The sequence below is a fragment of the Crinia signifera genome, chromosome 8 (genome assembly GCF_055691185.1).
Source record: "Crinia signifera chromosome 8, ASM5569118v1, whole genome shotgun sequence".
In the NCBI taxonomy this organism is placed as follows: domain Eukaryota; kingdom Metazoa; phylum Chordata; class Amphibia; order Anura; family Myobatrachidae; genus Crinia; species Crinia signifera.
In genome coordinates, this window is record NC_139224.1 from 39,771,225 (window position 1) to 39,792,774 (window position 21,550).

The 21,550-nt window shown below is 46.6% G+C and overlaps 1 protein-coding gene across 17 annotated transcripts in view; it reads left to right on the forward strand.

The window, feature by feature from the left end:
* The window catches only part of CACNA1D (calcium voltage-gated channel subunit alpha1 D), a 326,871-nt gene that overhangs the window by 40,141 nt on the left and 265,180 nt on the right, over positions 1 to 21,550 (forward strand). For all 17 annotated transcript variants that reach the window (XR_014454326.1, XM_083156204.1, XM_083156201.1 and 14 more), the window contains exons 2-3: positions 4,105 to 4,426; positions 5,684 to 5,789. Coding sequence is in view for 16 of the 17 variants with exons in the window: in XM_083156204.1 (XP_083012330.1) it covers positions 4,105 to 4,426; positions 5,684 to 5,789 (428 nt within the window). In the remaining variant the exon portion in view is untranslated. The remainder of the gene's footprint in view (positions 1 to 4,104; positions 4,427 to 5,683; positions 5,790 to 21,550) is intronic.

The window sequence follows — 21,550 nt, forward strand, 5'->3', positions numbered from 1 at the left end:
CGTTGGACATGCCTGTTCTAGATCATCTTTCGAGCTTCCTATAAAAACAGACTCCATAGTGTTAGCAGATTTCTCATGTATGAATATGCGGCCCGATTCAGACCTTCACGGCAAATTCCCGGCAGCTTGCGTTCTGTTAAGCCACTGCCCCGCGAAATCCTGCCTTGAGAAGCAGTGTGCACGCTGTGCGAATGGATGTTTACGGCTACACATCCATATGCAGCCTTGAAAAAATGTGCGGTACTTGTGTAGTTTCACGGTGGCTACACTACATTTTCAGCAAAGGCTAAGCTACGTTGTCAGCGTAGCCCAACGGCTGCCTAGCGTAGTCAGCGTAGTGACTCCACGGCAGCCCTGCGTAGTCAGCGTAGTGTCCCTGTCAGGCAGCTAGTCACCGTACTGTCCCCGGCAAGCCTAGTGAGAGCCTCTCACACAGCGCCGGTAACCGCCAGATCCCCTGCGCTGGACGCAGGAGCATCTCAGACGCTTGTGCGTCTCAGTAATTATTATGGCAGGGTACGGCAACCCCGCCTGTGTCAGCTTCAGGGAGACAGACAGGGTTAGGGGTTCAGTAGCGCGTGCGTCTTGTGCACAAAGGGGGGGTGCGGTGTGCAAGTGTATCTCATGCACAATAAAGGATGCATTTGGCAGTGCTCCAGGTTACATACTGGCAAATACCTCCATTTCAAACCCCCACTATCCACGCCAGCCTGAAGCGATACACGTCCTCCCGACCTGTTCATACCCCCACTATGCACGTCGGTGTGGAGTTGATCATATAAAGTGTGGCGAGCACAGCGAGCCACCGAGCCTGAAGCTTAGCGAGCACAGTGGATTACTTGACGTATATTCCATGGCCGCTCGCCACGCTTCAGGCACTTTAGAAAATCACCTCCACACCAACGTAGATAGTGAGGGTATGAACAGGTCAGGAGGATGCGTACCGCGCCCCCTCGCGGGTCTCGCTACGCTCACCACGCTTCGGGCTGGAGTGGATAGTGGGGGTGTTTCAGGAACACAATCACACCTGTCATGTCAGGCAGGTTAAAATGGTCAATGGTTCCCACACAATGTAACATGCGCTGACTGACTACGCTAACTGCGTAACGCTGACTGACTACGCTAACTGCGTAACGCTGACTGACTACGCTAACTGCGTAACGCTGACTGACTACGCTAACTGCGTAACGCTGACTGACTACGCTAACTACGTAAGCTCCGGCTAGCCACGAATGGGCGGGAACACTACACTGATTCTGACAGGGACGCCTGACTGACTACGCTAACTACGTAAGCTCCGGCTTGCCACGAATGGGCAGGAACGCTACGCTGATACTGACAGGGATGCTGACTATGCTGGCCGCAGGAACACTATGCTGATACTGACAGGGACGCTGACTATGCTGCCTACACTGGCCGCGGGAACACTACACTGATTCTGACAGTAACTACGTAACTGCCGCCGTAAAACTACACAAGTACCAAATGTCCAAAAGCCATCGTAACAGGCTCACCATCGAATGATTTTTCACTCTGGCCACAAGTCAGGACGCCCATAAAATGCTGGGTGTTCCCCTGCTGCCATCCTCTGCCCACCCACTTCCCTCCCCTGCCCGTGCGATCAGCTCAGCGAGTGTGTAACTCAATGAAGGCGTTTGCACAGGGGGTTGCACATGCGCATATTCGCACACGTGCAGACCCCCTCACCATTGAAAACATGCCTGAATTCACCCGGGTGAACGGGTATGAATTGGCCCCAAAGTGGGGTATCCAATGATAAAACACTGAGTGCGGCAAAATCTGTTTTTCTGGATTTTTCATGCTTTATCAATAATTTCCCTACAGTCTATCCAATTAGATCACCTGACACAAATGCACACAAATTTAGTGAAGTCTGTGTGTTTTTGCTGACTGAAGGAAATGGGGCTGCTTTCAGGGATTTTGTGTCACCTGCCTAAGGAAGGTGACACAAAACCTGCGCCTAAGTCAGGTGACACAAAATTCCCGATAAGGAGCTACCCCTGCCGGTTTATCAGGGTTAATTGGATAGCAACCAACAAGACAATTACCCAGGACAATTTACTGCAGGTAATTGGATATCCCCCATAAAAAGTGTCCCTAGAATGTGCGTACATGTGGAACATCTGGGGCAGGGACTGATGTGAATGACCAAATATTCTTTGTAAATGTGCTGCAGAATGTTTGCTCTATATAATAACCTAGTTCAGTGGTTCCCAAACTGTATGCCATGGCACCCTGGCTGGGGCGCCTCAGAGCACTTGCAGGGGTGCCCTTGGTTGGTCATCTAGGACCAATTCAGATGTTTAATTATGGCCGATATAATAGGCAAAACCAGTGCTTGTGGCTTCAAATAATAAAACATGTGAACAAACAGAAGTGAATTCTGTCCCTCTCCACATAACTGTCCATAAGGATGACATATACTTTAATTTACTTAGCTTAATATTGGCTTAGGTGTGCCACATAAAAATTTCTGATACTTTAGGGCAGTGCTTCCCAACCCTGGTCCTCAAGTACCCCCAACAGTGCACGTTTTCCAGGTCACCCAGCAGCTGCACTCATTACACATTTTATAAGATCACAGGTGGAGCTAATTATGTCACCTGTGAGTCTGTGTGGAGACCTGGAAATCATGCACTGTTGGGGGTACTTGAGGACCAGGGTTGGGAACCACTGCTTTAGGGTGCTGTGGTTTCAAAAATTTTGGGAACCACTGATCTAGTTGATAAGGTTGAAAAAAATAATAATACACCAGTCCATCAAGTTCAAGCTATATTGGATGTCCTGCGGTGCTTATGGCCCTATTCAGGTTGACTCGGTTAGGCGCGAATTCGCACTGGATCCGATGTTCTGCGCATGCACAGCAGCATTTCTGCACATGTGTATACGCTGGGAGCATGCGAACTCGGTGCGAAATCTCTTCGCCGAGTGCATGCCCCTTGCCATTCGAGCGGGTGTTGGAGAGGGGCGTGGGGTGCCTGCCTGGGCTATTAGCATATACGTTCCCATGAAAACGCTGGGCATACACATGCTAATGCATCCGTGACGCACGTGCGGGGGGCGAACAGCTGACATAACCGGATGTCAGCTGCCCGCCCTATTCCCTGCAATTCTACACGCATATGGATGAGTGGTCTGGACCCCCCTTACATATGCGTGCGCCTTCACCATCATTCGATGGTCGTCGACCATCGAAAGATGGGGGAGGTTCCCACTGGCATGCGAATGGATGTTTATGTAAAAAATCCATTCACATGCCGGGCGAACAAACCCGGCGTGTGTAGAGGGGGCGGGCGTACCACCATTCGCAGGGCGGGTTCTGGTTGATTGGCACAGGTGCAAATTTGCACCCTAATGGGTCAACCAGAATAAGGGCCCATATCTGTAAATATAAAACACTGTTACTAAATAAATAAGGTCTATTACAGAATTGATCTAGTTAATGTGTATGCTATGTATAAAAAAAAAAAAATGATAATACAGAAATTGTAATGTAAAAATATTATGTTGAAGCAAATAAATAGAAGCTGCTCTGAACAAGCGTCTATAACAGATGTACAGTATATTGAATAAGCAGCAGGCTATGAATGTAAACATGATAAGGAAACCAGAGGTCTGCCATTAATATATAACGCTGCCGAGCACCTGTCACATACAGATAGAGGAATACTTTGTATGCTGCAGTTCTAATCACTAAATTCCAACTGTTACATTGTGACAGATTAGGCTGTACCCCTGATCTACCCATCCCCCTGATCTACATGCTCTTTACAGAGAGACTGTATCTGATTCAAGTTAGAAAATATGTATTCATAAGAATAGCAATCCTCTGGTGACATTGCAGCGGTATAAGGCACAAAATCAATCGCTATAAGTAATGAGTATTAACCTTCATCTTGGCTCTCTGTGTCTCATCCCTCAGAGATGCCACTGGCTCCTGGAGAATTGATGGGCTGAATGCTACTGTCTCTAGCTTCTCTGTTGTAAATATTCTTTGTGACTAGAATAATGAAGATGCGTACAATTGAGTTTGCACTCACCTGCCTGTTTAATGGAAATGACATGTTCTCTTGTTGTTAACAGGGGCGAACTATGCAAGTGGTAAACGACCGTCGCTTGCTGTCGACGGGCCCGGTCTCCAGTGCAGGAGTGCAGCACCATCCAAGCAGACCGTCCTATCTTGGCAAGCTGCGATCGATGCTGCCAGACAGGCCAAAGCAGCCCAGAATATGAGTGCCACTGAGCCCCTGCCGGTTGGATCCCTGTCCCAAAAAAAAAGGCAACAGTATGCGAAGAGCAAGAAACAAGGGGGGAGCTCCACAAACAACAGACCAGCCCGTGCCCTTTTCTGTTTATCTCTGAATAACCCAATCCGGAGAGCCTGTATCAGTATAGTAGAATGGAAGTATCCTTTACTGGTCCTAGCTGTGTGCTTTTTTTATTTTAGCTGTACTGTAAATTCTAGTCTCCTTTTCAAAATCTCTAAATATGGCTGCCAGTTACACAGAGTCTCAGCTTAGCATGTGAGGGCAGAGGGAAGAAGAAAGGGGAGGAGCTCATAGTATACAGAGTAAACAGAGCTCATAAGGACATTCCAAAGCATCTCTGCTCACTACATTGTGGGGGTTATATTGGTTGCTTCGCTCACATGCCACTTCAGCATTGAAGGCTATGTAATGTAACCCAGCTAACCCCCTACTACCATCAAAATATTAACAGAGATTGGTTTACTTCCTTTTATATAATACAGGTGATTACTGTATGTAAATTTAGCAGGGGATGAGTCTCCCATATCCAAAATGCTTGGAACCAGAAGTATTTTGGATTACTTTATTTCTGTATTTTGGAATATTTGCATTCCATAGTCAGATGTCTTGGGGATGTTTCCTGAGGCTAAACACAGAATGCGCTGGGTGCGTGCGGCCACGGAGAACGAACTGTTCTTGCATCCTTGCGGGGTGGGGAGGCGGGTGGCCTCTTTAGCATATGGGAACGCCCAGCATTTTATGGGAGTTCCCATGAAAACGCTGGGCATTCTCCTGCTAATGGGCCGATGGCGCAAGTGCTGGTGGCGGACAGCTGACATCACCGCATCATCACCCCACTTCCCTCAGAATGTGCATGCAGGTGTAAGGTTGCTCTGAGCAACCTTAGATATGTGTGTACATTCCACATCATTCGATGGTTGCCGACCCTCACATGAAGTGGGTGTTCCCCCTCAGGCTGTTTTATGTAAAACATACATTCACAGCCAGTGCGAACGTACGTGCTTTGCGAATGGTGGGCCGGCGTACCACCATTCACAAGGCGGGATCTGGTTGACTCACAAAGATGCAAATTCGATAGCGATGTGCGGCCCCGCGCGTCACTATCGCCCAATGATTAATATCTATCATGCTGGATAAATTGCTGGGCAGGGCCAGGGTTCTCACCGGAGAACCCTGGCCCTTATAGATCGCTCAGCACTCATCGCTGACACATCGCTGTGTGCTGAGCAATCTTGCTGAGCGTTCTGAGCAATCTAGCATCGCTCAGAACGCTCGGCAAATCTCCCCATGGGGAGGCCGCTTTGCTGCAGAGTGCTCATAACAAACCTCTTGTATGTATTTCATGGTGTTTTTATATTTATTTTCTGTTTTTGTATCCTTAACCGTACTTTCAGACCATTTGACATATTTATACTAGTGGCGATTTTTGCCAATTGCGTGGCCTTAGCTGTTTACATTCCATTCCCAGAAGATGATTCTAATTCCACAAACCACAACCTGGTAAGACCTACGTTATTTCACGTCTATATAACCTGCTGAGTTGGATCAGTGTGACAGCCCTACATCACAATGTATTGCTACACCGAGAGACTCCATTCTGAAAGAAGCTGGAATTTTTTATGTGATTGAAGAAGTTGCAGATTTCCTAGCACAGGCCTATAAAATGCTTCCTCTGCGTGTGTAACTTGCTGAATGACGTGCCGGGCGGATGGACAGTTGTGAATTAGATTTGCAGGGGATGTATTGCAGCTAGATAAACAAGGTTATGCTCTTTGTTGTCTCAAGTGGATATTTGCGTAATGAGAAGCAGGAATAATTTGATGCTCCTGTTATCTGTAGCTGCTGCTGTGTAGTTGTAGTATTCAGCATAAAAGAAACAAAACGGATCTTGGTCTCGCGTGCATGGAATCGCTCGGCCAATCTAGTCAACTATTGTGGCATGCCTGGTGTCAGTAGGATTGTGTGTATAAATAACCCAATCACTTGTGTATAGCTGAGATAGAAAACAAACATATATACTATATCAGCATATTAAGGTGAATGTCATCTTTATAAAATGGCCTGATTAAGGGCCACAAGCAATGCAAATGTTTGCAGAGTTTTTTGCGCTATATGTGAAAATATGCATAAAGGCGCTGTTGCGATTGAGGTATGGGGTTATTGTGATGAAATATACAGTAAATACATTGATGGTAAAACATTTTCATTATTGGTTTATTGTGGCGAAATGTTGAGTAACTGGAAATGTTTTCTTGTTAATCCACTCTGATTATTTGTGTGATTTAATCATACGGCAAAAATGTTTAACAAGTTATACTGTTGCAAGGTTTAACATAACTTCTGTGAATGTGTTACCAAATCTGTTTTCATAGCTGAATGTTCTCTTCAGATTTTTTTCGTCGTCTCTGATAATCACCATGCAGAGATTGCTATTATGTCAATCTTACTCATGTGTGATAAACATGTTAGAGCAGGGGCTGGATCACTCCCAGCCCACCGTGCAATACAGGCAATAAGTGATACACATTAAACGTTAACAAGGAATTGTTAATGACCCCCCTCTGAAAATGCAGGTCAACTGTGGCTATTTTTGGCGGGTTCCAATGACGTTACTGAACGATACCGTTTACCAATATCGTTCAGTGTGTACACTCAATATTGTTTGACTGGCAGCAACGTTGACCTATAGTTAACTATGATGACAGACAGTGCACCTAGTCATCTAGTGTGTATGTGGCTTAACATACTGTCATGTGCCATCTGTCTTTACCAAGGAATGATGGGAGATTTGGCTTTTGGCAAATTCTGTTTAATTAAAGCTTTAAAGAAAAATATAGACATTTTGTACAGCAATACAATCTCCAAAAGCAACCCTTGGCTTTTGTAGCTTCTTTAAATATACGAGTCAACCACGCTGCTCGAAATCGAGTAAAATGTGCCCCTCTGTGATCATCGGAGAGGCATTCACCCCCACCTTCACATCATAGAAGCATGAGTCCTGATTATAATCTTTTTGAGCCATTCACACCGGCCTTTTTTCCCGTGTTGGCCCTGGGAACAACCCGTGTGTAATGCTGGTGTGGACCAAAATCCCGGGAGCCATGCCCTGACATTTCAACCCTAATATCTACTAGGGTTAGTCCCGGGATCTTCCTGGGATACAGGCCGGTGTGAAAGGTACTAAATCGGCTTCCCGGCTTGCCTGTCCCTGGTCGTGCTGCTGAAAGAGCGCTCTGTACGGTATCCACCACTGGGGGAAGCCGCCGGGTGACTGCTGGGGATGGAGCTGCCGTGTGACCCCCCCCCCCCCTCATCTGCCTCAGCCTGCCCCTGGGAGAAGGCATTGGGGGACTGCTGGGGACAGAGCTGCTGTGTGACCTCTTCCCCCCCCCCCCCCCCCCCGACCTCAGCCCACCACTGGGGGAAGCCGCCGGGTGACTGCTGAAAATGGAGCTGCTGTGTAACCCCCCCCCCCCTCCTGCCTCAGCCTGCCCCTGGGAGAAGCCATTGGGGGACTGCTGGGGACAGAGCTGCTGTGTGACCCCACCTCAGTCCATCGCTGGGGGAAGCTGCTGGGTGACTGCTGGGGACGGAGCTGCTGTGTGACCCCCCATCCCACCTCATCCTGCCGCTGTGGGAAGCCGTTGGTTGACAGCTGGGGACAGAGCTGCTGTGTACCCGCCTCTAGCCTCAGCCCACCGCTGGGGGAAGCTGCTGGGTGACTGCTGGAAAAGGAGCTGAGACATGAGGTTGTCTGGCTGGTGGGGGGTCAGGGTCTGGAGGCAGTGCTGAAGTGCTGGAGTGACATGGAGCTGGCAGGCAGGTGGGGGTGTCTCTTCCCCCCCTAACTCCAAAAACTGCAGGTTGTAGGCTGGTGTGAAAGGAGCCAACCTGGGAATGTCCTTGAATGATCCCGGGACTGTATTTACGGGTAAGTCCCTGTATTTTCTGGTGAGAATGGGGGATCAAAGGAAGCAGCATAATAATGGGTCAGATAAGCATATATTCCTTATTTCGTGGCACAGGCACACACCTTTCGGATTAGAATTTGGACTTGGGGGTTATATGTAACCAGCCTTATAACTTATTGCCATTTCTGTGATCATAGAACCAATTCCATATCCCCATGGTGTGCTCTCATGTAATTACACCTTTGTGTTTGTTTTTATGCCGGACTCTACCATGTCTCATTCAGGTTCTACAAGTTGGGCTAAATCGGATTGCGCTTTCATTTCTTTAGTAACTCACCAGCGCAGTTTCTTCAGTCCATTTTTTCTTTGCTTTTTTTTAACCCTTATTTTGTGTAGCGTCCAAAGTTTACATCAATGCTCCAGTTTCTTTAATGCGTTTTTTTTAAATGTATTATTCATATTGTGTTTTTATATTCTAATCTATAGAGACTGCTGGGAATGTGCGAGACTGTTCAAATGGGGGTGGGGGGGAATATACCAACCAGTCCAGCATATGTGATTATTCTCTTTGAAATTCATGTTTGATTACATTTCTTATTCAAGTAGTTTAAATTTCAATCAATTTAACCCTCCGGTATCTTGTCTTTCAACGTTTCCGCCTTCCATTGAGAGAGAGAAAGACAGACAAACATAGGATGGAGTCATTTCAGATGGAAACCGCCCTAGGAAACATAAGTATCCTGGGGCGCTTTAGGGTCAGGCCTTGGTAGGGGGAGGTTTAGGTTTAGGTTCTAGTTTAGGTACTAGTGGGGGACATGAGGGGCATACACAAGGGGCCAATTCAGCCCCATTTCTAAGTGATCTGACTAGATCACTTAGAAATGGAGCACTGGTCGTTACGTGTGTGCCCTGCAGCGATGGCGATGTGCGGTCCCGCGTGTCTCTATCACCCGGAGGGGAAGCCTGCTCTCCTGCTAGATCATGGGGCTTTGCCTATAAAAAGAAGGCAAAGACCCGTTCAGCACGATCGCTCAGTACAAAGCATCGCTGGATGCTGAGTGTGTGTACCGCGATGTGTACAGCGATGTGTACTGAGCGATTGTGCTTAAGCATGTCGCTCAGCAAGACAGCTGGTTCGCCCCCTGTGTGTTTAGCCTCATACACACGGGGTGACACGGCACTTAGGCTGATCGACGTGCTGGATCTGTAAGCATCACGGCATTGGCTATGCCTAATGTAGATTTCTTTGTTTCTGTTATTGATTTTGCTATTTGCATTTATTCAGAATTCGCTTTTCTTGCATAATGATGACAGATATATGATGGTTTATCTAGATATAGGGTTATAATTGACCTGTTACCTATTGCAACCAATGACATATTAGCAGTCCTTTTAAACGATAATGGATTTTGAGCCATATACAGTAGTAGCGCAATTGAATTAGCATACCTAACCTGCTACATGGTGGTTGTGGAACGAAATACAAACTGACAATATTCCACCGTGAAGTTTTTAATGTAAAGAATGTGACAGCTTTCCCTTCTTTTCATCTTCCGCTTTATCCTTATACAAACCTATTCTGATGTGAGGATTATTCTGCCCTGGAACTTGTCAGGTTCTTCTTCGGAGATTGGAATGTATTTGCATATCAATGAGCCATTCTTGATGTTGAGAAAATATGCAAGTTGCTCCATATAAAATGAGAACGGAAGCTGTCCATTAATGCGATTGTTCTTCAGCCGTCAGCCGGAGTGCCAAGCGGCCTGGTCTGTGTCTGGTTTGTCCTGTAACAGGACTTATCAGGGACATAACTACCACTAGTGCAAAGGGGGCAAACCAGCTTATGCAGAAATATGTCTGTATCCTAAAATATACAGTGTCTAGTGCTCAGGGGTGGTGTAAGAGACGGGAGGGCCCGATGGGAGGACCCAGTGCTGCACAGGATGGGGTGGGAGAAGGCTGATGTTGCATAGCCCAGCCCCCAATCCGACGCAATACACTGGTCTATGGGGAGGGGCTAAAATGTTACACAATTCATGTCATTTTAGTCCCACCCCCTCCTGTGGACCCGCAAATTCCTGAATTGGTTACAGCAGCTCTGGAGGGGTGCGGGGGCTTTGGGGAGCATGTAGGAGACTTGCCCACCATTTTTGTGAGCCTCCCGGCCATTCCCGAGGGTAGACAAGTATGCGTAATCCATAGAGGTAAGTATTTTTAGATTGGTGCAGGGCCCTTTGGACCCAGAGACCCATGCGCACCACAAACCCTGCACCCAATATAGATACGCCAATGCCAGTGCTTTTATACCTACCTCACAAAGGGCATAGGGGGGTTAGTCAGACCTGATCACACAAATTCACAGGCTGGGCGACTATTGCATGTGCCAGGCCATCTTGCGATAAGTACAAAGATGATTGACAGGAAGGCGGCATTTGTAGGTGTCACCCGGTTGTTTATTGGAAGTGTCAGGGAAGGCGCAGATGCGCCCAAGCAGTTTCAGGGTGGGTGTGTGACGTCAGCTCCAGCCCCGATCTGCCTGTTTCTATCTCACTGGCCGACTACGTCTTGGGCTACGCGCAGACTGCACACACAGGAATCATTGGATGGTGAGTGGTGGCGAATGGATTTGCAGGTAATCACAGGGCTGCAATCACAGGATTGCACAAAGCAGAATTCCACCCTGGCAGGGTGATGATCACCTGATCGCGGGGCTCTACAGATTAGTAGCCCAGCCATCAGGTCTGAAAAACCCTCTTAGTACATACGGGAAATACGGTTTTACCCCGTAAGCACACATTTTCCAATGGATTTTGGATCGCATGTGTCCTGTGATCACAGCGCAGAACAGTGAATGCCTCTTCTTGATTGGCAGGGAGGGCTGGGGGTGTGCCGCTTCCATCTGCTGTGAGTGTCTGGGCCAAGGACTGTGCTGCGAGTTTCCTTGGCCACACAAGACGGCCTCTGACTGCACGCCTAGAGGCGTAGAGTTACTCAGGCTGCAGTGGCAGAGGGGCACCATGACCCCATGGCCGCAATGTTCCTCTAAACTGCGATCACATAGCAATCCGATGCGATCGCACATTCACCTCCTCCTGCATTTGCATTGCTTAAGCTGCTGCTGCGTTCTGTGATCAAATAGCTGCCGTCCGCTGCTGCGAATGGCTTGCGAAAATATTGCAGCTCGTCACTCAGCTACAAATACATTTGCAACGCACTTACCATCAAATGATTTTTCCACTGTTTGCAGTCTGTGCGTAAACCCGGGACCTACTCTGCCAGTGCGATAGAAATGAAAATCAATATGGTTCGGCCCCTTTCACGATATTCAGGGTCTGTGTATGCGCAAACCCTAGGTGCAAACGCTCCAGGATGGGTGGGCCGGGGGTGTGCAGGGGCAGCAGCAGGGGAACTCCCAGCATTACATGACGTCAGCGCCTGCACCCAATTCGGGCTAAGGACATAGGGGCCCATTTATCATATAATATTGGTCACAAATATTAAGTGTCACCTGAATGTATGTAGGAGGGACAGCAGGATAGGAGATTCCTGCTGTGCTCCCTCCCGCCCGGCACATGGCCGCATCCCCCGTAGGTTACTATGGGGGATGCAAAGCTGACCGTTGTATGAACATTGGGCAGCATCGCAGTGGGTCCCCAGGCTACTGCCATTTTGATATGGCAGTAGCCTATTGTAGATTTTGGGCTACAGACTGCACTGTCAATCGGGCAGTCCAGGCAGCGGGGTTGGCCAGGGTCAGTGCTAAACAAACATGCACAGGCCCCCTGCACCCTGCAAAGCAGAGCGCAGGGATGTCTGTCTCTGCGTCTGCAGGTTGATACATTCAGCCGAAAGGATTGTATATTGCAATGCGATCCTGGGCGGTAAATGCCATCCAGATCACATTGCATATGTGGTCCAATAATACATGGGCCCCATAAAAACCGTCCGGCACCCAACTCAAGTAATGGTGCGGCAGGCCTGTTCATTGTGTATACACTGTGACCTGGCTGAAACTCAATGAAAGAATATGTATAATATAATCTGACTCTGTTATAGTTCTGACTGGTTATTGTATGATACAAACAATAGATTGCTCCAGTATCAGTTTTAATTCAGGTTTAATCTGGGTAATGGTGGATGTATAAATCCCACCAGATTTATACATGTCACAGTCTTTATTATTACTATAATCCGCCTCGCGGTCAATCCCTGGACAGCACAGTCTGTTATACAGGGACACAGGATTTCATTAAACTACTGTATGAATTTACTTGGCAACTTACATTTAAACAGTGATCGTGCAATCATTGTACAATGTAGCAAATACACAGCAGGACACTCACCCGTGGGTGCAGCGGTACGTACTCCACACCGCTCTCTGGGGTAGATATATCAAGCCTTCTAAAGAACCTAAAAGTAGACAAGTTTGAAAGTCCATAACAAGAAGTCATCTTTTATCTAGCTTTGTGTGCCGGATGCGGTCCCGACAGTCGGGATATTGACAGTCATTTACCCGACATTGGGATCCCGACTGTCAAAACTCCGACAGACGGGTGCCTGACGGCCACCCGCTATTATCCCTCGTGGGGGTCCACGACCCCCATAGAGGTAGAATAGAATAGGTGGCGAGCGTAGCAAGCCACCGTGCCCGCAGAGTGGCGAGCGCAGTGTGTGCGCAAGGGGCTTTGTTGCGCTCACCATGCTGTTTGAGTCTGGGCAGTCGGGATCCCGACGTCAGGCTAATGACTGTCGGGATCCCAACTGTCGGTACCCTATACCACACCCCCTAGCTTTAATCTAGTACTGTCTACATAATAGAATGTAGTAGCTTATTGGTTGCTGTGGGCAATGTATCTGCTGTGGCGCATGTCCTTGGATCCCTTGGGCTCCTTAACCCTTTCAGTGCCAACATCTCTGTGAGAGATGTTCGAAATATCTGCTAAAAATGCCAGTGTCGCTCACATTTGTTATATAAATTCAAATAAAAAAAGATTATATTTCTTATATAATGATGAATAAAAATGTTTGCTTGCCAATTTTCACACCTATTTTGACAATTTCACTTGGTACTCAAAGATATTCATGGTACATGTAGGCTAATGCTGGGTACACACGGTACAGTTTGACATTCGATTTTGACTATATAGTCAAAATCAAATGGGGAATGCACAGACATTGAATGGAGATAGAACATGTTTTTAAGCTTTCTATCCCTATTCGATGCCAATGCGCACTCCTGTTCAGCTGAAACCGAAAAGCCAAATAGACAGTGCAGCAATGACTATATGGTACAGATTGAATGTAGATAGCATGAATTGTATTTAAATATCAGGTGAGTTAATAAAGATTGCATAGCAATTGAATTGGCCCAAATCGCATGTGCAGACATCTCGTCCCCTGCACATCGGGTCGGAGTCGGGAGGTCGGACAGGCTGCACATAAGATTTGGTAAATCTTATGTGCAGCCTGGAGGCGGGCATGGGATGCAGAGAGGCAGGGGGCAGTGAACACGGCGAGGGGACCAGAGAGCCGGGTATGGGAAGCCAGGTGGCAGGCGCACATAGAAAAAAAAAAAAAAATGAATGGGCAGCTAGTGATTGGCTGAGAGCTCTCTCAGCCAAACTCTGGCTGCCCATTCATTTGTATGGTTTTTTTTTTTCTATGTGCGCCTGCCACCTGGCTTCCCATACCCGGCTCTCTGGTCCCCTCGCCGTGTTCACTGCCCCCTGCCTCTCTGCGTCCCCTGGTCGGATCTCTGCGAACATATCCCCCCCCCCCCCCACCGGGCCCCCCCCCCACCTCGCCCAGGTCACAGCTGATGTGGGTGTTCACCCGCAGCATGCGAATAGATGTTTATGTTAAACATCCTTTTGCAGCCTGTGCGTGAGAACACACGCTGTGAGGGAGGGCGGTCAGCCAGACATTCGCCGGGCGGGGTTTGATGGACTCGCAAGGCAGCGAATCAACCAGAATAACCCCCACAGTGTATGTATATGTGTGTATGTGTGTGTGCGCTGGGCAGAATAATGCGTTATTATCACATCAATGTTGCAGCAATATAACACGATAATTCTTTTTTTTTTTTAAATGCTAAAGAGCTGGGGGGGGGGGGGGCATGGGAGCAGAGGCGCAGAGTCTCTGACAGCATTACAGAGACCCTGTGTCCCTCCAAAGATATCTGCCGCTACAGAGAATAAACACTAGAGGTACTTCTGCACCTCTGCACCTCTAGTGTCTGTCACACTGACCCACATAGAGGCAGAATATAACCTGTGAATATAACCTGTGGGGATCGCAGTGAGCCATAGAGCCCGCAAGGAGCTTTTTTGTGATTACCCCTCTGTCGGTGTACTGGCGGCCGGGATTGCGATGTCGGTATACTGACCATCGAGATCAAGATGGCCAGCCAGTCATACCTTACCCAGATATTATTTATAGAATTTTTGTATCTATTTACACTTGTTTAATGGACCAGGTATATACAGATTTACCTCACTCTCCACCCCTCTCTGGAAACCCCCCCTTGCAAATCCTGTGTTTGCCCCTGCTCGCCCTCATATTGTATCATATATCCATGTATGAGTTGTATGTACTTCTGAGTAGGAAATAATTGTGTGGACAGGAGCACCTTAACATTTTCTGAAGATCTCAGATCATTAGAGTTTTCGGTTACTTAAACAAAGATGGCTGCATCTGTAGGCGCTGAGGTCTGCAATGATGAAGACTTGTGAAAAAGCCATAATATGTGACTGGATCTAAAAATGAAACCTCGGATTTGAGGGGAACAAGAACATTAAAATGATTGCGGAGCTATAGATAGAAATGTGAGTGCCTTGTTTAACAATGAGATAGTTAGACGCGGGTTGTTTTGAACTGCATTAGGGTAATGTGATTTCTTTATTTAATTGTTCGCAGGTAGACAAGCTGCTAAGATTAAGATTTGGTGAGGATTATCTGTAAATGAATTAGGACACAAGGTTAGCTGTGTGTCAGACACTGTTACACTGTGCTGTGTATTTATGGTTGTCTGTTGTTGCTTCATTTAATATTCATTCACAGCTCAAGGGCTCTGCAAAACCACTACACCGTGCCTGTGTATTGCCCTGTCTGTTGGGAAAACATATAACATTATTTAATAAGATTCGATTTTATTTTTTACACTGGGTACGGTTTTGCGTACTATTAAAGCAAAAGCATACCTCCCAACTGACAGATTTTCTTGGTGAAAGTCCTGCTGTCCCACCCGTGGACCACAGTGTGGGACAGCACACTGGGGGGGGGGGGGGGGGGGGGAGTTGGAAGGCTTCTGTACCTTAGTGGTGTCTGTTCATGGTGGACAGAGGAGCTGGGGCATTACCAAGAGCTAAGAGAAAGTTGAGGATGCACATCCACATTGCGCCCGCCATGTAAGTCAGGAGATGCACCAGGGCTGCCATCAGGAATTTTTAGGCCATTTTGAGGCCTGGGACTACCCCCCCCCCTCTCCTCACTTATTTACCGTAAACCAGCTCCTGCTCCCCCATCTGCTTCTTCAACTCAGGATGCTGGTGGACAATTAAAATGCAGCTGGTGAGCCAATCAGAGCTCACATACCAGAGCTCTGATTGGCTCAAAAGCCAGTGCAGCATTTTAATTGGCTGCCGGTGTCCTGGGCTGAATAAGCCTGCGCTTCGGAACCTGCTTCGTTCAGCGCACTGAGCGCAGTGCAGCAGAGGCAGTCGAGGGGTTGTGGTGGGCAAAATGAGCTGCCAGGGCCCTTCGAGTGGCTGGTGCCCGGGAGAGCTGTACCCACAGCACCCCTCTATTGGTGGCCCTGGATGCAGTTTACAGCACCGAATGCCCGTGGTTTACTCACGTTAATGGCATGATGCTGTTGGTGTATAATGTAAGACTGCCATTAGCACCTTGGCAACAGTTTAGTTGGATTTCTGCTTCCACCTCAGGAGGGTGCGAGGAGAAATCCTCTAGTTACAGCGTTACAGCATGGCTAATTGAATAGCTCCAGGCTCTAAATCCGTGGACTATTCAGCATCACGTTCATTTGAATTCCCTCCTTTTTGTCCTACTTAAGAATATAAACTCAAGACAACCTACAACTGTAAAGGCACAGCTAGTGTTAGCATTGCCCTTTAGAATTTCGTCCATAAACCCGATCGGAAGTGCCCGGCATTTTGTCAGTGTTAGATTCCCTGACTATGTAAAAGGAAATGATCCTATATATAGAATGGAATGCTTTAGCTCGGTGGTGTTACAGCCGTCGGATGGAGTCCTAGCCTGACATTTGGTCCTAGGGGACGCTGACCTTCCATATTCAGAAGCCAACATTAGCCAATCTGCTATTGCTCTACTTCTGATTGGATCACACACGGAATGACATCACATCTTATTCATGGCATTATCACAGAGTGGTTTAAAGCCTGAGGTCATGAGAAATATGCAGAGAATGCATGAGGTCTATGCTTCATAAAGAAGGGGCAGAGCGACTGTAACTCCCCAACAAGTGATCATCATTAGCAACAAGAACAGATAGGACCTAGAACAGGGACGTTTGTAGACAGCTTGGGGTATAGTTCTGTATTTAATGAGCTTAGGAAATATAAGCACTTAAAGTGCTGACTGTTTCTATAAACAGCAGAGATTGTTTAACATATACCAGTCATATTATATTAATATAGATGCACGAGGGTGAGAAATGTAAGAGACTTGCTAGTTCCCCATATAATCATCTAAAGCTGGCACGCACTTACACAGTTATATTTCAGATGCCATTCTTCTTCTGATTACACTGTTGGAAATCCTGACTGACGTGCCAATTTGTGAGTACACACCTTTACAATATCCTTCCAATCTGCGATTCTCATCTGTCAGAACTTATTGGGACTCGAGGCCTTATTTGGACATGTAAGCAAACAGGACGGTTTTCTTACATCTCCGAGGAGGACCTGTGCTTCGCATGTGCAGAATGGGTCCTGTGTTGCATGCAGTGCCCACTGAGCCTGCAGCATGATTGACAGGTTGCAGCTGTTTGGGGCAAGGATTGGGCATAGCTGGGCAGTGATATTATACCATCACATCTGATGAATATTTAGAAGCCCATAAAACCCAATCTTCAGATATGATCAGTTTTCTTTAAAAAAAACACAAAAAAAACATGATATAAGGTGTGTACACACTCGTCATGTGATCATGAACAGGTCGGTAACCTTAAGAACAGTCCAGCGATTGCTCAAGTCTGTACTCAGACCCATACATTACGGGCTGAATTAGTCCCCGGCCCCAGTATTCGGGGTTTGCGCATACTGCAAATATGCGCAAACCATAGGGGCATTTGGCTTTGGTGAGTTTCACACTCACCGAGCCGTTCGCTCGAGAAGGGGGCGAGCAGGGGGCGGAAGCAGGTGGTATGCCCAGCATTTTTTGGGGGGAGTTCCCATAAAAAATGCTTGCTGTTCCCCTGCACACGCTGTTTGTGGCGGGTGGCTGATGTCACATGACTTCCTCCACCCTGAATGAATACATTTTTTAGCCGCATGCGAGAGGATGTCTTGGTGTACACATCCCCCTCACATGCTAGCGAGGGGATTTGCAGCATAGAGAACAGGTCTGAATCAGTCTCTATATTCTAAATCTATGTACAGTGTTTGGCTATCCTGCCCTCAAACAGGAGAACCGCAGGGCTTAGGAGAGCAGCACATTGCAGCGAGCTTCTCACTGCCAGCCTTGCCCTGCTCAGTGTAACGCCTTCTGTTTGGTCCAGTCTTTATTTGTCCAATTAGCATTGACTCAACATGCATAGATCCGAATCTCTATATGTGCTGCTGCCTAAAGAATATTCTAGATGAGGCAGCAGTACCCCAGCGATGGGGGAAGTAGCTGCATTATGATGTAACCCATTGCATCCAATTATATTTTCTCTGTGTGTAGTATAAAGCTGGAAAGTCACACTGATGATATGACTGGAGATAATGGATAATTGGTCTGACAGCTCTCTGTGTGTGAGGCTCCAAAATGCAGGGGACGGATCATAATGTGACGCTAACGAGTGTATTATGTAACCCATGCTAGTACACACGCTTTATTTACCCTGTTCCTTGAATTCTCTAGAACTGAATACTCCTTGACTTTGCTTTGCTCAGTCATTGCGCTCGCCCGGCCACCATCGGTGATGATCTCCTCACCAGTAACTCAGCACAAGCAGCACAGCCCCATACCATGAACTGGAGACAAATCTGCAAGAAATCATTTTTGCAGTCTCCGTGAAATTACAGATTGTGTCTGTTCACTGCTCAAACATTCTCCATCTGTCTAGCAATGCTGCGAAAGCCTGGAAAGGAACCATTGTGCTCAGTTATAATTCACCGGGGAGGTCAGTTTAGTCACAGGCCACGGAATAAATCTGATCCATCGAGCAACGCAGAGTCTCTTCTCAGAGAGGGACACATGTCTTTATCAGATCACAGACGATAGTCTGCCATAGCTGTCTGACAATGACCAGCCTAGCCGTATGTGGGGCCCGTACTTCCACACATACACTAAAGATGCCATTTAAACATATTACAGAGCACCTGTTACCATAAACAGTATTTATTTAGGCTTAAATAGTGTTATTTAAAAATGATATAGGGTCTCTCAGCAGTTGGTAGGAAAGCCATCCTACAGCAGTGGATACACACTTCAGCCTCCTCTTTAGAAATGGCAACCTCTAGACTACTTTTTCTATTTACCATGGACTGCCTGGAGATATCGGGGGAAATTTACTAAAGGAAATTTGTAAAAAAATAGGTGTATTTGTATCCAGAAATATATTTATTTTTGACATTTACTATCCCGAAAATACGGCAATTCGTAGTTGTATTGATGTGCTATCAATACAAATACAAATTGCCGTATTTTCGGGATAGTAAATGTCAAAAATAAGTGTATTTCTGTATACAAATACACCTATTTTTTACAAATTTCCTTTAGTAAATTTCCCCCATCGCTTCATAAAGAATCCACGACCTCAGCCCGGTGATTAAGAGATTAATGCTGGATATTAATCGCTGCGCATCACTATCCCTATGGCCCCATATAGTGGCATTTTCTAAGTGATCTCGTGAGAAAATGCCCTAAAATCACCCCGTGTGTAGGCCCCATAAGAGAGATGATGTTCAAACACAGATGGTTTGTTTTCATCCAATGGGATATCAGTACACACTGACAATTCCCAGATACTGGATGGACCATGAATGCAACCAGCAGTGTAATAACCAGTTTTCAAAATAACAGTGCTGCCATGTGGTTTTTGCATGTTGTTTGTCTAGTCCTATAGATTGTAAGTTTGCGAGCAGGCCCCTCCTACCTCCATGTCGGGTTGTATCTACCCAGTTTGTTTAATCACTGTTGTTTCCATTTGTAAAGCGCAACAGAATATGCTGCGCTACATAAGAACCTGTAAATAAATAGTGACCATACCAAGTTTATAATTATGAGTCCCGGGGACTCATCACTTAAAAAAAAAAAAGTGTACTAAGTTCTGAGCGAGTGCTACAGTGGATTACATGTGTCTTTCCATTTAATAAGAACAAAACCAGGAATACTTTAAAAAATAATAAAGCTGTTTCTGATGATCGGATCGGTGAAATGTGCGTTTTCCGTATGCTCGCAGTGAGCGCAAGTCCACCCACAGAACAGCCATGTGCACTGCAGGAGGGGGGGGGGGGGGGGGGGCAGTTGTAACATGTGCAGAGAGAATTAGATGTGGGTGAGTTATTTTGTTTCTGTGCAGAGAAAATACTGACTGCTTTATTTTTTCACTGCAATATAGATTTAACTTTAAAGTAAAACCCCACCCAAATCTAATTCTCTCTGCACATGTTACATCTGCCCCACCTGCAGTGCACATGGTTTTGTCCATTTGAGAAAGAATTTGCCTTTGCGAGTGAACCAGAATAAGGGCCTTAGTACACAGCGTAAAGACAAAGGGGGAAATTTACTAAGATGTGTATTCTACTTCACATGTGATGTTGCTAGGGGCAACCAATCAGATCCTCTCTACTATCCTAGAGAATAGTAGAGAGGATCTGATTGATTGCCCAATAGCAACATCACATGTGAAGTAGAATACACATGTTAGTAAATTTCCCCCAAAATCACTAGATAACAAGACTATAGAGTGATCAAGTGGTAGCGTGGCTTTGTATTTTGTAGAAGGGTTTTTTTTGTACAAAACATATAGCATGAATAGTGTGCTTACCTTAGCTATTATGCGTATTGATTGGTGTTGCGAATGTTGGTCCGTGAAGCGGTTGCCCTGCAAGGCCTGAGACTTCCTTTATTGAGAGCAAATGATTTTGAGCTTGAACAGTCAGAGCGCTCGCACAGGCCACCACCCAGCACTTGTAGTCACCACCCTTGTATACGCCCCAGGTTCCACCCAGTTTTGCCCACTTTTGAGGCTGCGCCCATCCATACGCCCACAATACGCCTACTTTGCTAGTGTTTGCGCATAAGCGTATTTCCATTCGCAAGGTCACATTCGTGTACGGTTGGCCAAACCTGCACATGCGCATTGCGGATGGTACGCATGCATACTAGGCAAGCACACTTGCTCAGTGCAAATTCGCGTACAAGCGAGTCAACCAGAATAAAGGCCTTTATCCAATGTCCTTGTTCTGTACCTTTTTTTTTTTTTTATCATTGCCATGTTATATTTCTCAGGGTAGACCTGTGTCTTATGCATAGTTAATGATCTGGTACAAGAAATACAAGACCACATTGTGCTGCCGGCAGAGGCAAGAAACCTGCAGGGAACAGGCGGAACACGGTTACTGCACAGAGCGATGTCACTTCTTCACCTTAATGTGGTTCCCTGGTAGAGTGTCAGAAAGACGTGTTCTAGCTTACACAGTGTATCACACTCCCAATATAGTCGGGAGAATGAAGGTAGGACACGTTACACTAGCCACACATCAAGCCTGCGGTTACATGGACTGCTTACCGCAGGGTGCAAGGCAACGTTCGGAGTAAATAAATCATAAATTAGTTGTTAGGTGCCCAAATGTTTCATACATGGGGGAACAAAGGATTGTAGAAAAAAATTCTCACAAAAGAAAACGGTTGACCGCAAGAGGCAACCAATCCGTTAACACAGAGATTATTTGTGGGAGGCACACTTTTGCATAATGAATAATGATCAATAATTTAAAACTAAACTTATATAAAATATATTGGCAATGTGCCTCCCACAATAAATCTCTGTGTTAACGGATTGGTTGTCTCTTGCGGTCAAGCGTTTTCTTCTGTGAGGAACAATGGATTGCCAAGTATTAAGAGGGTGATAAGGGCGAGATCATGAGAAATCAGAAAAAA